Raw genomic sequence first — 16,932 nt, 5'->3', positions numbered from 1 at the left:
CAAATTTAAACCTACATGCCCTTTTTTTTTTTTTTTTTTTTTGCTATCCAACTGGATCAGAATACGTGAAAGTGGGTGGTTCTTATGAACACAATAACCAACCTTAAGGTTCCTTATATACAGGGTAAATTCTTGGCCACATTAGCAGTTTTCAAATTCTTAAGATAGCTTATACGCTATGAAGTTAGTTAATTCGACAACCTAACTTTCATTTACTCTCTGATATACTTCTTGTTCATGAAGTTGAACAATCAAGCAAGCTCACTTGGCATTAAATTTTAAGTACATTTATTCTGGTCCCTCATCACTATAATGGAACTTTAAAGTAATCACATTACTGTGTACAAGAGTTGATCAGCACCTGTCAGGGTCCAGATTTCCCTCCAGCCACCTGAAGCTGGAGAAATCTCCTCGGGTCATTATGCTGACATAGGCATGTGGCACAGTAACAGTGGCACAGCTGTCTAGTGGCAGGTGTCGGTATGACCCCCACTTTCCATCACTGTATACATTCATAACAAGATCTTTAATGGGCGTGCTGATGTATCCAGAATAAAATAACACCTGAAAATATATACAAAATGTTTCAGAGATCTCATACTGAAATATACCTTCTGCTTGTTCACTTATATATTTAAGTTTCCTTGGCTTACGAGTTCACAATACCTCAGATTGGAAGAAACACATTGAGTATATTATTATTCCCAAATTAAGCTCTGCGTGCCTTGCCATGAGAACAGTCATACCACCCATGACAATAGATACTTTAAAGCTAGTTTACTTTGCTTATTTCCACTCTGTGGTGTCTTATGGATTAATCTTTTGGGGGAATTCAACAGACAGTAATAAAGTTTTTTACATGCAAAAGAAAATAATTAGAATAATGGCCGGTGTCAAAAGCAGGATATCCTGTAGAAAATTATTTCGTAAATTTAATATACTTCCACTTGCAAGTGAATTCATACTCTGCTTGCTATAATTTGTGGTGGAAAAATTGGATAATCTTAAAAGAAATACAGATGTACATAATTTAAATACAAGACGTAAACATGACCTATGTGTGCCAAATGCTAACTTTACTAAATATCAGAAAGGGGTGTACTATACAGGTATCAAGTTGTTTAATAATCTTCCACCAACAATTAAAAGTCTAAATTATGATATAAAGGTATTCAAGCCTGCATTGAAAGGTTACCTCTTCACTCACTCTTACTATTCTGTAGACGCTTTCATCTCTGCTGAAAATCCGTAAGCTTTATGTATATCTATAATCTATATGTAAAGTCACTTTTGTATTTCTATTTAAAATTCTCAGTATATGTACATTGATATGTGAAACACGTACTTGTTATTGTGTCGAAAATACAGAAGTTTATGTATATTGAATGAAGTCCTGAGGTTTATGTATATTGCAGAAAATGACTTGTTCTCCATCCTTTGATTGAGTCCTAAGAAGGATCTATGGAATGTAAATAAACTCTACGCTCTAACATACCTGAATACTGCACTTTCCTATCCAAGTCACAAACACTCCAGGTGCCTCATTCTGTCTGGTTCTTCACATCTCCAACTCCAAATAAGCTGCTTCCCCATCACGCACACAACTGATCTTCTGAAACACTGACATTCAGATAACTTTGTCTGCCATCTCTTGGTAATATTACTCCACACACTACAGATACAGTTCACGAGAAAGTTGCCACTAAGCACATCCCCTGATCTCAAACTCCTCTTTCAGACAGACAAGGCACTCACACTGAATCTATAACCGTACACCTCCTCCGAAAGCAAGGAGATCACACGAGGGCCTGAGGTCTTCCTTGTGGCATTGTGAGGCATGCTACTAACTCGTGATACTTGGTCACTAGGAATCTAAAGTGTGCGACCGTGGTGTGGTGGCCACATAACCAACATTACAACCTGTAACCCTAGCTGATTACTTCTACCTTGTCCACTGCGATAGGCTCTTACACAAACTTAAATAAACAGCTACTGAATTTCCACAAGCAAGTCACTAAAACTGAGGCTGCCAACACGTGTCTGTGGATCATCCCAACCGCATCGCCTGATGAATTGTGTCCATCATGCACAATGATCATGTCAGCTCCCGGTGCAAAGTCTTGCTACCTCTGTAGTAATGATGGACTCGTAAATGCGTAACGTCTATAGTATCCCATATGCTTGCAGGCACGCCTACCTGAAACAAAACCATGTACCGAAATAAACATCCGCATTGAGAGACCAGTATTAATTCTTACTACGAAGGCACTCTACACCACATTAATGATCAACTGGCCAACTAAACCGACCTTCCATGCAACCAAAATATTTCTCACTTTACGTCCTTCACACAAAGATGACACACATCAATTCTAATAAAATCAAATTAACTTCCACGCCATGGCAATATATATATATATATATATATAAATATATGACAGTGAATCTGCACTAGACTCGTAATGCAGCCCACGATCACGCCGACCTCAGAATTCGCCATTCTCCTCATACGCAGGGACGGCAACGTCGAAAAAAACAGCGAACACATCCCGCCACCGCTGAACTAGCGATATTCGATGATCGTTATATGCCCACCCTGACGAACTCCTCTGCCATCTAACGACAAAAGGGCTGAAGTAGATGTCCTACCTAGCACACTCCACTGCACTGCCGAACGAAATGCTGCCTGAAATACCACTCCACAAATTGTAAAATCATAAGCAGAAACGGGGTTGCTGGAAAGTACTTCCGTAACCGCCATTAGTTACATCTTAGCCCTTAAAAATGACAGGAACTACAAACAAATGAAGGCGAAACACGCCTACCGTCACCTATAAGAAACCAACTACCAAACATAATCATAACCTAAAATCATTTATGAAACCAACCACACGGAACAACACCTAGGATCGTAAAATACAGCTCAATCAACTTAGCACGAAGCACTATGAAACAAATAACACACATTTCGTAACTAGATCGCCTACATTCTGGCACACATTGCCTCTCGGTCACCCGAATTGTTACTGAACCCAGCGACGTTTCACACCCTGCTTAGATCAAAACCAGACACAAATCTTTAATACCTACACGACTATCTATAACACAAGACACCGAGTGAAAGCGTCCACTGCTAACCGTAGTCTCGGACACGAACTTCCACTCGTCAGACTTCATGTTGGCATGTAGACACTCAACACCTCACGCGGATTCAGCAGCGACATCTTCCCTGTTTATTCAATTCTTGGAACTAAATTTGCAGAAACTAATAAGATGAAACGCGGGCTGCGTCAATTAATCAGGCCAACCAACATCACATATAGAAAACCAACTACCAAACATTTCCATAACCTAAAAATCTTCCATCATTTATGAAAACAGGTAGGATTTCGTAAAATACTGCACAATGAACTTAGCGCGAAGCATTCTTAAACGATTATTCTATATGTCGCCACGGGATTGTACTGCACGACTCTCTTTAGCACACCGACTGACTAAGCCCACTGGTAACCGTACTTACGAACACGAACTTCCCTTCGTCAGACTTCATTATGGCACTTGCAGCACTCAACACCTAATACGGATATTCCCTGCTCGATAATTTCTCACAACTAAATTTGCAGGAGGGCGTAGACCTTCTGCTTGTTCACTTATATATTTAAATTATATCCTTTTATTGAGACATGAATAATGCAGTCATTCGAACTGATGAATCTAATATGAATTATTCTAAGGCTCCTTATTATCATCATAATGTTACTCAATAAGTTTAATAAACATTAATGTTCATTGTCTTCACACAAAAGGCACATGTATTTAATTCAACCTTTTGAAACTCCATGAAACAGAGTCTTTCTTCCAAGCTGATGGTCACTCAGCTAGTAAAGTAAGTCCCGCCTTTCAAGGAAACCAAAGGTTTGTTGCCAACTGGTCCTTATTGTGAGCCACAAGAATACAGTTCACAGCTTCCTATCCTATTCCAATAAGATGAACTTTAATATTATCATTTCAACTAAGCTTCCATCTCCCATGTGGTCTGACTGATTAAATTTTTTTATCTGGATAAGTTTAAATGAATAACAATGAAGTGCCTGTTTCCATTTGTGATCCTTACAATTACTGATTCAGGATGCTAATCTATAGGTCATCCTCTCAACCACAATGCTGTAAAAGCTGGACCACATAGTATGTAAACACTAAACTCACTTCCAAACAAACATTTATTTTGACCTATCTAAAGAATTAAACAAAATTAAACTAACCAATTATAACTTTAAATTCATTACATAATTTCAGTGCCAATTCACAAAGTCTCTTGTTTTAATTTCATGCCAGAAAATCAGCTATCACTCCCAGAAAAGCAAGTAAGCTCTTATGCAACTGGGGAACGACAAAAATCAGCACATATTAAAAATTCTCTCTTTTTGATTCAGACAAAACTAAGTTACATTCATCTACAGAAAAGTTATGAATGGAAAATCCACACTTTAGGTGCTACAGCAAGAACAGGATATACAATAACAGAGTCATAGCTCTATACCCTTAACATGACAAACAATCAAACATGCAATATTTGAAAATGAATAAGAAAAGAGTGAACCAACTCAAATCAGCTAATCTTCAAGACAAAAATGTACATTATAACATTTTATCTAAACATGAACAATTATGCAAATTTAAGACAGGTTTTATTTCAACAAAAATTCTGATTGTGGACTTTATTGTAATAGTGAAACTGGCATATGTTCCAAGAATTTATAAATAAGTAAGAACAATAAATTAAATAAATCACCATCTCAGATGGAAATTTTATTTTAAAACATAAAATAATATTTATAAGTCAAAGAGATTAAATATTACACAAATGTTCAAATCTTAGAAATCAGGTGAAAACTTGTTAACATGTGGTACTTTCTTCACTGGCAGTAAAAAGGTTCAAGTAGGAGTCTCTAACCTTACAAAGTTGGTCTCTGGCTCCTTGCGGATACAGTTCATGAGACCCAAAATGCCATTGAGTGGTGTATCCTGAGCTACAAGGATAATGCGATGCTTAGTGTTGCTTTGGATGACAGTCTGCATTTGTGGCAGCCAATCATAGTTCTGGGCTGCAATGTAGATCACAACTGGATTTTCCACCATCAATCCCTGAAACAGATTCCACATACACTTTCTACCAAATATTATAACAAAAAAATCATTTCGTTTACCCAAAGTTTCTTGATGAGCTGATGATCATACTGCCACCTCTGGCTTAACTGGGATTACTTTTTATTAATCATTTTGCTCTTGTCAACCCGAGGTGGTAGATTTCCTCTTATATTATGAAATGGAATTACATAACTTGTAAAATTTACTGTAAAGACATTATCCTTATTTATACAAACTGAAAATCTCAGAATGCCTTTTCAGTAATTTCACTCACATCCATACTTATGTCTTTTATTGGAGTTTTACTTTTAATCAGTTATTATATTTTACACTATGCTGTACTGACTAAGAAGCTATATCACAAATGGATGATGTTACTTTTAGCAAACATGGAAACAATAATCTAAAGAAAGAAATATTTCATTATTAACATTATTAAAGCACATCTGTACTGTCAAGAAAGTATTATTATGGTGAGCACATGCTTGAGAATGAGATGAGTGGGGCATGTAGCATGCATGAGATAGATGATAAACATTCAAATCTTAGGCATGAAAACCTGAAGGTAGGAGGCCACTCTGAAGATTGATACATAGATGGAAGGATAATATTAAAAGAGATAAAAACAGAGTGGATGGATGGGGATTGGATTCATGCGGCTCAGTAAAAGGAAATGTCATAGGCTTTTGTGATCAACATTATAAACGTTCTGCCTTACCTTCCTGAGCAAAAGTAACTTTTCATCCTTTAGGGTTTTCTCAAACACAATTTCAAGCCTAAAGCCATAGATGAACAGACTGTTTGTTTCAGGTTTCTCACGAGTCAGGATGCACGCCCCATCAGCCAGAGCACTTAAAGCAGTCTGCAGAAATTCTCTATACAGCAGGATGTTTGAAGCAATAACCAGGGTACAGTTGCGCTCATTTTCTAATTTGTGTTCCTCAACCATTATCCCTGTCTCGTTTAAGTTTCTGTGTGACAGGTTACAACCATTCGACAGGACTGTTATATTTGCCTGCAATATACAACAACCAAAAAACATGTTCAATTATTGTCGTTCTCTTTGCCTTTTTGTGTTTTTTTAAACATAAGCTTAAACAATATTAGTAAAACATTTCAACAAGAGCCTAGAAGCATCTTAATGCTATTCACAAATCTTTAACCTTCATTAGCCATGCATTATGGCTCAAGTGTGGAACAGTTTGCCAAGGGCCACAGTAACATACTACAAAAACTATTAACCAGCAGACAGCCCCATAGTACACAGGCTTAAATCCCATATTCTCACACAATAAAAGTTAATTTGGTTACATGCACATTTTGCTTTCAGTTATAAAAATTTGGTGCTTTTGGCAGTGAACATGAATATCTTCTGCTTACTCTTTTCCAAATTGGTTACTCTAACACTCAAGTTATTTTCTTGGCACAAATTCTGTGCCTTCCCATGACTCCATCAAGTGCAAACATTACTTCTTGAAGCTTAAGCTAATTAGACATATTAATAATGAACAACGATGGAAACACAGACTATGAACTAGTAGAGATTATAAGTAGGAGAGCTGGTGTAAAACCATAACAAACTCGGTTTGGTTTCAATATTAAGAAACCCAGAAGAAGAAAACACAGAGGTATGCAGAATTATATATAGCTCAGAAGATAAATCTCATAATCTCATGAAGTGGCCCAGAAACTAGGTCATATGGAGAGTCAGACAGCCAAATGATAACAGAAACTAGCTGACACCATCAAACTGCAGAACAGTCCTCTTGATGACACAAAAGCACAGTCAAGAAGGCATGAGCCAGGAGGGAAAACTTGCTGATGGATAGATCAGGCCAAAAGGGAAGGAGCCATAAGCTATGGAATGCCACATACTAATGTTCCAACCAGCCAGGATATGGACTGGTCTGGTAACCACCATAGGAATCCTTGGATCTGTAAGTAAATGAGCCAGCCATGTTATTGGGAAATCAAGAGCTGTTAGGTACAGGAACATCTAAGGAGTGAACAGACTTTAAGATGGACGGAGAATGCATCATTAATGATATATATCATATATAGTGAACTGGATGTATTCTTTGATCTACCTAACTAACCTTACCTGTACATACAAAGAGACTGTGGAAAGGGTTAGATACCAGGAGTAAAAACATTCAGAAAGGGGTTCTGCTCCCAATGGAAAACAGGGATAGTGGCAGTATACCACCAAGACAGAGCATAGCAGCAGGCAGTAGGGTTCAAATCCTGCTTGCCCACCTCACGCCTCAAAGTGGTGCCAGTGTTAAGATAGAGGATTAGTCATGTATTCTAATAGGCCATGGTACTGCACAGGGTGGTCAGTGGTAGTACAGAGGCCACCCAAGTGAACCTATATTGCTATATCTAAGAAGAAGAATTGTTGTGTTTCACAGACAGATGTGGAAATTCTGGTACGAGAACGATACTGCAGCTGTGAGGATGATGTGGTAGGAGTTCAGCATGCAAAGTTACTAGTAAAGAAGACAAGAGAGATAATTACAGAAATGGTACAGACAACATAAAAATGTCAGGAGGTGAGACAATAGAAAGGAAAAGCTGAAATCCCACTTTGTTTCCTCCTATCAAGACATGGACCAATCAACCTCAAGTGAAATAAAAATAATAAATAATGCTGACTATAAATTAAGTAACTCTGTGTCACACATTGTTACACTTGCTTTTATAAGTGGCATGTCCGCAATGATGAGATTCACAGCTGGTGACAGAAGTGTGGTGCCTTGACTGTGCAGCTCCACCACCTTCACATGGGTGACACTCGTGTTCTCCAGAGCTATGTGTGTGCAAACCCTCAGTGCAGTGTGCAGGTTCTACATTAGGTGTGAACACGTATTTCTCGAGCACAGGCTTGGTCGGGCACTTGTATTGAGTTATGGCATTAGTTTGGAGTCCTCGTACTTCCACGCCTGCTGACTGGATGATATCCAACTCCTTATACACATGTACTGACAGCACTGTCACAAGAAACAGTAAAAATATTTACTTAAACTCTCTAGTACAAGTGAATTGGTATGTAATAGGCACAGAAATTAATGAAGAGAAGGGAGTGTGGATGATACAAACAATTTTAGAGGAACTGCATTGCTTTCAATTACAGGGAAAATGTATTCTAGTATTTTGGGTAAATGAATAAAAATATGGCTGGAGATATATTATCAAAGTTACAGAATGGCTTTAGAAAAGTAGCCAGACCAATAGATAACACTCAACAGTTGTAGATTATTCATATAACCCACCTTTGTAGTTTGAAAATGTACTTTCACCGATTTTAATTTGTCTGAAAGCATATCTGATTGTAATTAAACATTGTAAATATGTGCTAATGGTTTTTTGATATGATTATACATCAATCAACTACATAGTCTGGTACACCATCAACACCTTCTGAACATTTGCCCTTACGCTTTTTGTTACCTTTTTCAACTTTAAACTCAGTTACTTGGAATACAACCATGGTTTTATTACAACTGTGGTAACATGCAACTTGAGAATTTAACAAAATTTTGGTTCAAAAATTTATGGCTATTTCTGTGAAGTAGGAATTGAATATAATGAATTCTTCTTGGGCTACCAGCCATGTCAGGTGGTTAAATGGAGAAAAAACTAGCATTTTTAAAACCGTCTTCATCCTCGTCCTCAACAACCTGACACGTCTGGTAGCCCAAGAAGAATTCATTACACTTAGTCACCATGAATGCTTCAGATAATATACAAATAGAATAATTCTGCTGTCTTCTGTGGATTTCTTATGTTTCCTGTCCCACATTTCATTTTGATTTTTTGATCATCTTGTCCTATAGCGAATAAGAACTGCAATGCTCTGAGATGATGAGAATGTAAACATTTATTATAATTCTCAAGTATGTGATAATAAAAATAATATAAAATGGTCTGCACTATTAAAGCCTGAGTTAGATAGCACTGGCGTGAAGTATATTTGAATTCGAAAACGCAAGGAATGAGACAAGCGTAATGAAAGTCGTAAAGACAGAAACAATGATACAGAAGTGCAAAATATTTTTAACAGTGTGAATTGGAAGAGTACAATTCACTTTTACGAACTAACGAAAACTGAGTACAGACGGAATTATACTATTATATGCGACTAAACCTTAGGAAAAGCTGTACACGCTTACATTAATGTATATGGAGATCAAAGGGTCTGAAAGGTAAAACATGAAAAAAGGAGAATGCCCTATGTGTGGCATGAAAATGTTCTGAAACCAAGTTGTAGAACGAAGTTTATATTAGGAATGAAAGAGGACGTTTTGGTAATGAGATACACACACACACAGAGAAATGCACATACCTGTCAGTTGATTGTCCACTGCCCATCAGGATGATAAGTGCTCTGATGATGAAGGCAGCAAGAACCTCTATAATGTTGGTAAATTTCTTCCAGACTACGTGGTGCTACAACCCTGAAGACAGCCACGTACAAGGCAATGTTTTTGAAAGGAACAGAAATATTGTGGAGGTGTGCATGCAGTTCTCCACTCCATGCTAAGAACTCACAAGCAATCTCGTCCCATCAGTACACACATGCACGCGTACAGATGAAGTCTCGTTCAAACTGAAACGGACCAACTCGCCAACATCATGGCTCTTGGTGTTCAGTTCACGGACATCAGCTTCGTCTATTGTGATCTTCTGGATATAGGTTGGAACGAGGAGACGTCGCGATTCTTCCTCAAGTATTTTCATCTGCAGTTGTCCAGGAATGCTACCCAGTCGTCTTTCCACGAAATCTTTCCCGTTTGACCTAAGGGAGAACAAGAAATCATCTACATTAGACAGTACCGTATATTAGGGAGACTTCTACTCATCTCATACCACGAGGCCCACTGGAGTTTGGATAAGGGCATATTCTAATTTGCAGTCTATAAGAGTTTCATGATGTAAAGCCATTAAATTCTCTGTAAATGTGGCAAAGTTCAAACCAGTATGGAGAATTGAGAGCTGATTAAATGTTTGCTCTAGTTCAATTTAGAACTTCAAATGGTCAAAGACTCATTTTTCCTGTCATTAACTCATCACCTTCAACTGACTTAGAAATTTTACAATTCTTCCTTGTTGTTAAAGAAACTCCTTTAGCATGTCTGTGATTGGCAGCTTATAAGTCATTACTCGCAGTTAACATTACTGATTGGCCCTCGATAACGTCATACTACATTTAACGGAATTATATGTCATTTACGAGAGTCAAAAAACAAGCTACGTGTGGCAGTCATCACACGATGACAGCCGGAAGATGTTCGTTGTCCCAACACCACTCACTCCTAGCCAGTAAGCATTGTTACTCAACATTCCAAGTAATATTCCAAATTCATAAGCTTTACTTCTATACTAAATCAAAAAGTGAAATAAGACAGAAATTCAGTGTTTAATTACGTCTCAGAAATGTGGCGTCGTCTCACTGGTCAGTTTCAGTCAATACCCGGTAAAACGAGAGTTCTAACTACGTTCATGTGTCTCAGTCTTCATTATTTTAAATACTGCAAATAAATTGGAACATAGGAAAACCTCCATACAGTACTTATGGGCCATGCGCTAACCAAATTGGTTAATAATTATTAACCAATCTGAAGGTGAATTATAATTAGTGTTACCCAAAGTGAAGTCAAATTTCGGAAGCGTATTACCCACAATAATTAACTAATGTGCCACTGTTAAATTTAAAAATGGGGTCATTAAAATACCTGATGATTAAATGATCTTTAAAATATAATCTGTCCATTATTTATTAAAAAAAGTAAATTAAGAGTGCAAAACTTTCTCTCTCACTCTAAGGGAAAAATTAAGATTGAGGATATCTTCGAACAAAGAATTAAGAATATATTTGGATCTAAGAAAAATACATGATGAGCTTCATAATTTGTACACTTTATTAAATATTATTAGACTGATTAAATAAAGGATGATGAGGTAGAATAGACACGTACATACATGGTCATTAAACCTGAAGAGAATTCTGTGTGGGTTACATTAGTAATGGAGGGAGGTTTATATTAAAATGAACCTTTTTAAAATAGGGCTCAACTAATTCAGGACAGAACACGACAACAAATATTCATATTCCACAAAAGCGAGGAATTTCTTTACCAGTTTAGCAGCTATCAACTTTCAAGACCTAGAATCATGACTTGGCCATCATTACATCCTATTTGCACATTCATCTGATTTTATAAGAAAGAATTTACACATTTTTGGGTTGAACTTTGATAAATGTATACAAGATGAAGTCATGCTGAAACTAGTCTGTAGTTAAGAGGTGATATCAAAATACAAGCAAAGAAGGAAGAGAACACGTGACTTACGATAAGTGATGTGCATAAACAGATGCCTTTGTAATCCAGGGAGAGAAGAGAAAGAAGAAAAAGTATTGGTTTCATCTGACATATGAATGAGTGACAAAATATTTGAACATGCCAAAGACGAAACTTTAGTCAGCAAATTAAACATAAAATCAACTGAAAATAGGTGAGATTTGAGCTTTGCATAGTGATGAGAATTAAGAGGGACATCTTTTGGGATATATCACGATGTAATCCGGTAGACACTAACCATACATTTCAGAGGATCCGACTGATTACGTCGAAAGGGTAAGAACCACCTTCAAAGTTGAAAATTTGTTTATAGATCATCAAAAAATGAAACAAAGAAAATTTGCTCCATCCATCTTTATAGCTCTAAATGACAGAAATGTTTCAAGTCTCATAATGTCATGATAAAACTCTCTGAGTTCTAAGTACAACCCAGAAATTAAACGTCACAGCCACTGATGGAAATCTACCGAAATACTGGAGAAGTGAAAGTTGTGCATGTCAAGATATTTTTTTTCTGCTTCCAAAGAAATGTTCGTTGAGAATTTGTTCCTTAGTAACACACTGCGAACCAAACATTTTATCTGAATGTTTATTGACACATGAGATATGCAGTTCATAGGACGAGGCCACGTACTTGTCTAATTAACTGGACTACACATGTACACCAAAGACAATGAGGTTTATACCAATTTTGAAACCATTGAGCTATATCAACCCTGACTTAAAATCTGACTTCTTTCTACATGCAAAACACAAGAACTGTAAGAAAGGATATTGTTTTATGTGGGCTGAAAACATTAAATGGAATACATGAAATATAAAGAAAAAACTCATATGATTTCAGAAGCTGCATAACTAGCAAATGTGGAATGTAGATTCAGATGAAAACAACATTGAACGATGTAATAAATATCTGAGACCCATAATATTTTTTTGTAAAATTAAAACAAAATTGTACATTATATATCCATTACATAGGGTCACAACAGTTAGCTCATTTGCAAAAACAATGTCTACTAATAAACACCATCACATATTACAGCCTATAAGGTACATTAAAACTACTCCTTTAGATTGTAGCGCTACCTACCATGGTTGTCAGCCCCGAAAGAGTCCTTGGTAGTCACAGCCACGTAGTCGTAACTCTTTATATATGTCCTGTGATGAAAGTTCAAGCAACTCATCATTAATGTGTGGGATCGAGGGCTCCAGCAACACCGTTTCATAGGACATGTTTGCAGGTACTCGCACCAAACCACTTGCCGTTACCTCAAACCTCCCACTTGCTTGCTAAACCATGACCGTAAACTGAATGCTTCCTATAACAAAACAACTGAATATTAATGTTATGGGCTGTAGGTTAACCCTTTAAAGATAAAGAGAGTACCGAAGTGTACTAATTTTAAATGTCCACAAGCAGTTACCTTGATGAAATTAAGTGTCTAGTGTTTTGTTTCTTTGTTTTCCTTATTAAATATAGTCAGCACTGCAAACAAAAGCATTATTAAGATTTTAAAACACATTATTTATTAGCATAAATCCAACATTTCCAGCAGTGGCGTGCAGTGTTATTTTCAGTAAGGGAAGCAGAGCTTTCTTCTGATTGGCAAGTTGACAGTCAATTCGAGACTTGTCAAACATCACAATTTGCACTGTTGAAACAATGGGGGTTTGAGAGTTCTCATGTCGTTTCAGTGCTTTATGAATGTCGTTGGTATCACCGAATCCAGTCTTGTTCCATTTGTTTTCCATTCAGAAACAATAGGCACGACCAACAAAACAATTTTCCTATGTTACGGCAACCGGATGGCCACTCTGTTTTCAAATACTGTTCCAAATAAAATTTCTTCACACACGATTTGGTCTGTCAAAGTTCTGGCAACTTGCATGCCTGTCGTCCTCTTTCGATGATTATTTTCTTTTCAGAAAAGCCCCCACTATTAAACCCCCATTTTAAAAGGTGTTCGACTGCAGTCACATGAAGGTTCTCTACCAACATAACACTTTAGCTATGCATGTAGTCTAATCACTCCTCTGCCACTTGTACCACGAGATTGGAAATACTTCCCTTGCACGCAGATCGTTTACTTTCTGGAGTTTAACGCGCTTCAAAATACGATTGCAGGAGAGGGACATATCGTTGAAAGGATAGGAAACATAAGCACGTACCACTTAAGACACACATATAGACTACGAATGATAAACTGTGTCATTATTCTGTAGTCCTGTGGAACTAAACATCCTCAAATACAACAGGTACATTGGTGTGAATTTTCCCAGACATCAGACTAACTGATTCCCACACTAGTTCCTGTGCAAGATATAACGAGAATGATAAACAAGTTTTAACCTATCTTTGGAAGAACTGTATACATGAGCGTACGATGAACAGGTCTCATATCATGTATAATCTATGAACAAATCAATAATTTTTCAACAGAAATCAGCATCGGAGGTGAACACACAAGTTTTCTAGGTAATAACTTTTGTTTGAAAAGGTACAACATAACCTCTATTATCTACAGAGCCTAAAACTGAATTTAATATGGTTTCTGAAACTGAGCTGTCACGATTATTGCGTGACAAAATACAGATCTTATTAAGATTTATAACATTTACTTGTCGCACTTTTGATAACATATATAATTATATATAACAGAGAATAATTTATGCCTTACTGAAAAATATATTTCTCTCACTGATCAATGCTGCCAACAATATATCGTATCTGTATATCAAACAGATTAACATGAAGATAATGTAAAATTGTAGAAGTATCCGAAGCTTAACTACAATAAATCCTTCTTGGGCTACCGGCTGTGTAAGGTGGCTCAATAAGGAAAAGAACCTTTTTTAAGAATGTGCATTTTTTCAGTGGCTAACCATTAAATTCTAAATTTAAAAATTCAAACTGCTCCAGAACTATTACTTTTAAGACAACGACCCTGATTACAAGAGAACAGAAGCATGACACAATTACATTTCTCATCGCGTAAAAGTAAAAACCAAGTTTAGTTTTCTAAAAAGTCGTACCTAAAGATCAGAAAATATTCGACAATATAAGCTGATACTGGATTAATGTTTGTGAAATTACCATCCTTACGTAACTACAGTGATGAAAGCTATCAAATAAAAACAATCATCGGCAAGCACGCTACAGAGGACCAGTTTGTTACGCAGCTGCCCTGAAGATGAGAGCAGAGATGGCTCTCAAAACGTTGGCAGAGGATATGGTTCATTCACCATTCAGCCACCTGATGTGGCTCGTAGCCCTAAGAATCTTTCATTATATTTCTACACAAAATTGTAAATGAACACTGATTACTAGAATAATGTGATAAGAACATTTTACATAATAAAAAACCTGCATTTATATTAGATTCAAAAGTAAGTCAGATCAGCCAAACTCCTCTTTCTTACTGTGCAAGTACAAAAATCATTTCAAAACACGTTTATTATTTCTATTCGTTTTCTACGTTGAGTATCCCTTCTGGTCATATTTGTAATTTTGGTTCCGAGCCCTCTATTAAAACAACATGGATCAACTTCTGTTATACAGTGAATTTAAAAGACAAATAAGGAGCAAATTTAATCTAACCATGAGGTTGCAAGAGGGAATTTAAATTATCTTATCTCAAAGGTTAATAAAATTAATTACATTACAACTCACAAGGTAGCCAGTGGCAGGAAAGAGATTTATTCCATTAATGATATATCCAGATAAATATTTCGCTGATCCATCCTCTAAGCTGATAATCACAGATCGTTCGCCAGATTTGGCACTCGGCTGTAACAGAATCACAGTACGGACATGCATAAAGAGCAGCGGAAGAACATATCTCAGTAGAGTGGAAATAATGATTAGATGTGACTGGAAGTACACATATCTGGAACAACGAGCAAATAGAAGACACAGATTCCACAGCCACAACCACAACCCTTTGGATATTGCAGCATCATTTTTGCAGCTGACCATAAGATACAGAAGTTTACGTTTATTGTATGAAAGGACTTGTTCTCCATCCTTTGGTTTAGTCGTAATAAGGATCTATGGAATGTAAATAAACTCTACTCTCTAACATACCTGAATACTGCACTTCCTTATCCAAGTCACAAACGCTCCAGGTGCTTCGTTCTGTCTGGTTCTTCACATCTCCAACTCCAAATAAGCTGCTTCCCCATCACGCACACAACTGATCTTCTGAAACACTGATATTCAGACAAATTGGTCTGCCGTGTCTTCGTAGATACCAGTCCACACACACTACAGCTACAGTTCACATGAAAGTTGCTACTCAGCACATCCCCTGATCTCAAACTCCTCTTTCAGACAGACAAGGCACTCACACTGAATCTATAACCGTACACCTCCTCCGAAAGCAAGGAGATCACACGAGGGCCTGAGGTCTTCCTTGTGGCATTGTGAGGCATGCTACGAACACCCCATATTTGGTCACTAGGAATCAAAAGTGTGCAACTGTGTTGCGGTGGCCACATAACCAACATTACAACCTGTAACCCTAGCTGCTTACTTCTAGCTTCTTCACTGTGATAAGCTCTTACACAAATTTAAATCAACAGCTACTGAATTTCCACATGCAAGTCACAAAAACAGAGGCTGCCAACACGTGTCTGTGGATCATCCCAACCGCATCGCCTGATGAATTGTGTCCATCATGCACAATGATCATGTCAGCTCCCGGTGCAAAGTCTTGCTACCTCTGTAGTAATGATGGACTCGTAAATGCGTAACGTCTATAGTATCCCATATGCTTGCATTCACGCCTGCCTGAAACAAAACCATGTACAGAAATAAACATCAGCATTGAGAGACCAGTATTAATTCTTACTACGAAGGCACTCTACACCACATTAATAACCTACTGGCAACTAATCCGGCCTTTCGTGCAACCAAAATATTTCCTACTTTACGTACTTCACACAGGAGAAAGATGACAAACATCAGTTCAAATAAAATTACAAGCCCTGGCAATATAAGAGTAAAGCTGCACTCGACCGGGCATGCATCCTACCATCACGCCGTCCGAAGTAAACAATACCAGCAGAGGAACTGCGCCATCTTCTCGCACGCAGGGACGCCAACGTCTGAAAAACAGCTAAAGAAATGAGGTTCTGACGGCGGGAAGTACGAAGATGACGGTCTTCGGGGGATTTATAGCTGTGTTGGTAAATTTCTAGCAGACTACAAGGCGCTGCAACTCAGAACAAAGCCATCTCCAATTCGCTTCAGAAGTTGTCACTGCCAATTATTTGGAAGTAAATATTTAAATTCTACTATTAAGAAGGCATGTTTATGTTGCATTATAAATAGCTATTTTTAACCCTTTAAAGCCTAATGGTAAGTATAAATACCCTAAGCTTCAACAATTAATTTCCCTGCATGTCTCGGCACCGAAGATAA

General features: G+C 37.3%; 1 protein-coding gene across 13 annotated transcripts; it reads right to left on the bottom strand.

Annotated features, from left to right (window-relative positions):
- Positions 1–1,761: 1,761 nt before the first annotated feature.
- On the bottom strand, positions 1,762–16,632 carry LOC147870762 (fatty acid synthase-like). 13 transcript variants are annotated; one of them, XM_087341990.1, is made up of 10 exons: positions 16,447–16,615; positions 15,595–16,299; positions 15,181–15,297; positions 12,601–12,829; positions 9,700–9,946; positions 9,494–9,605; positions 7,845–8,138; positions 5,867–6,163; positions 4,955–5,145; positions 1,762–2,193 (listed from the first exon to the last, which is right to left on the bottom strand). In XM_087341990.1, exons 7-10 carry the CDS (start codon positions 7,857–7,859, stop codon positions 2,124–2,126), a joined length of 573 nt encoding a protein of 190 aa, XP_087198116.1. In that variant the 5' UTR covers positions 7,860–8,138; positions 9,494–9,605; positions 9,700–9,946; positions 12,601–12,829; positions 15,181–15,297; positions 15,595–16,299; positions 16,447–16,615; the 3' UTR covers positions 1,762–2,123. The 13 variants fall into 13 exon arrangements, with proteins under 13 accessions (XP_087198116.1, XP_087198111.1, XP_087198114.1 ...); XM_087341985.1 differs by having other exon boundaries at positions 9,494–9,946; positions 15,595–15,719; positions 15,858–16,299; XM_087341988.1 differs by having other exon boundaries at positions 9,494–9,946; positions 15,595–15,719; positions 16,074–16,299.
- Between the last annotated feature and the right edge of the window lie 300 nt (positions 16,633–16,932).

This window comes from Zootermopsis nevadensis, unplaced genomic scaffold, assembly GCF_977971745.1.
Source record: "Zootermopsis nevadensis isolate Lab colony 2312 unplaced genomic scaffold, Znev_1.0 Znev_ptg000202l, whole genome shotgun sequence".
Taxonomy (NCBI): Eukaryota; Metazoa; Arthropoda; class Insecta; order Blattodea; family Termopsidae; genus Zootermopsis; species Zootermopsis nevadensis.
Note: the sequence above shows the minus strand (reverse complement) of the source record. Positions and strands in the feature narration are given on the sequence as shown.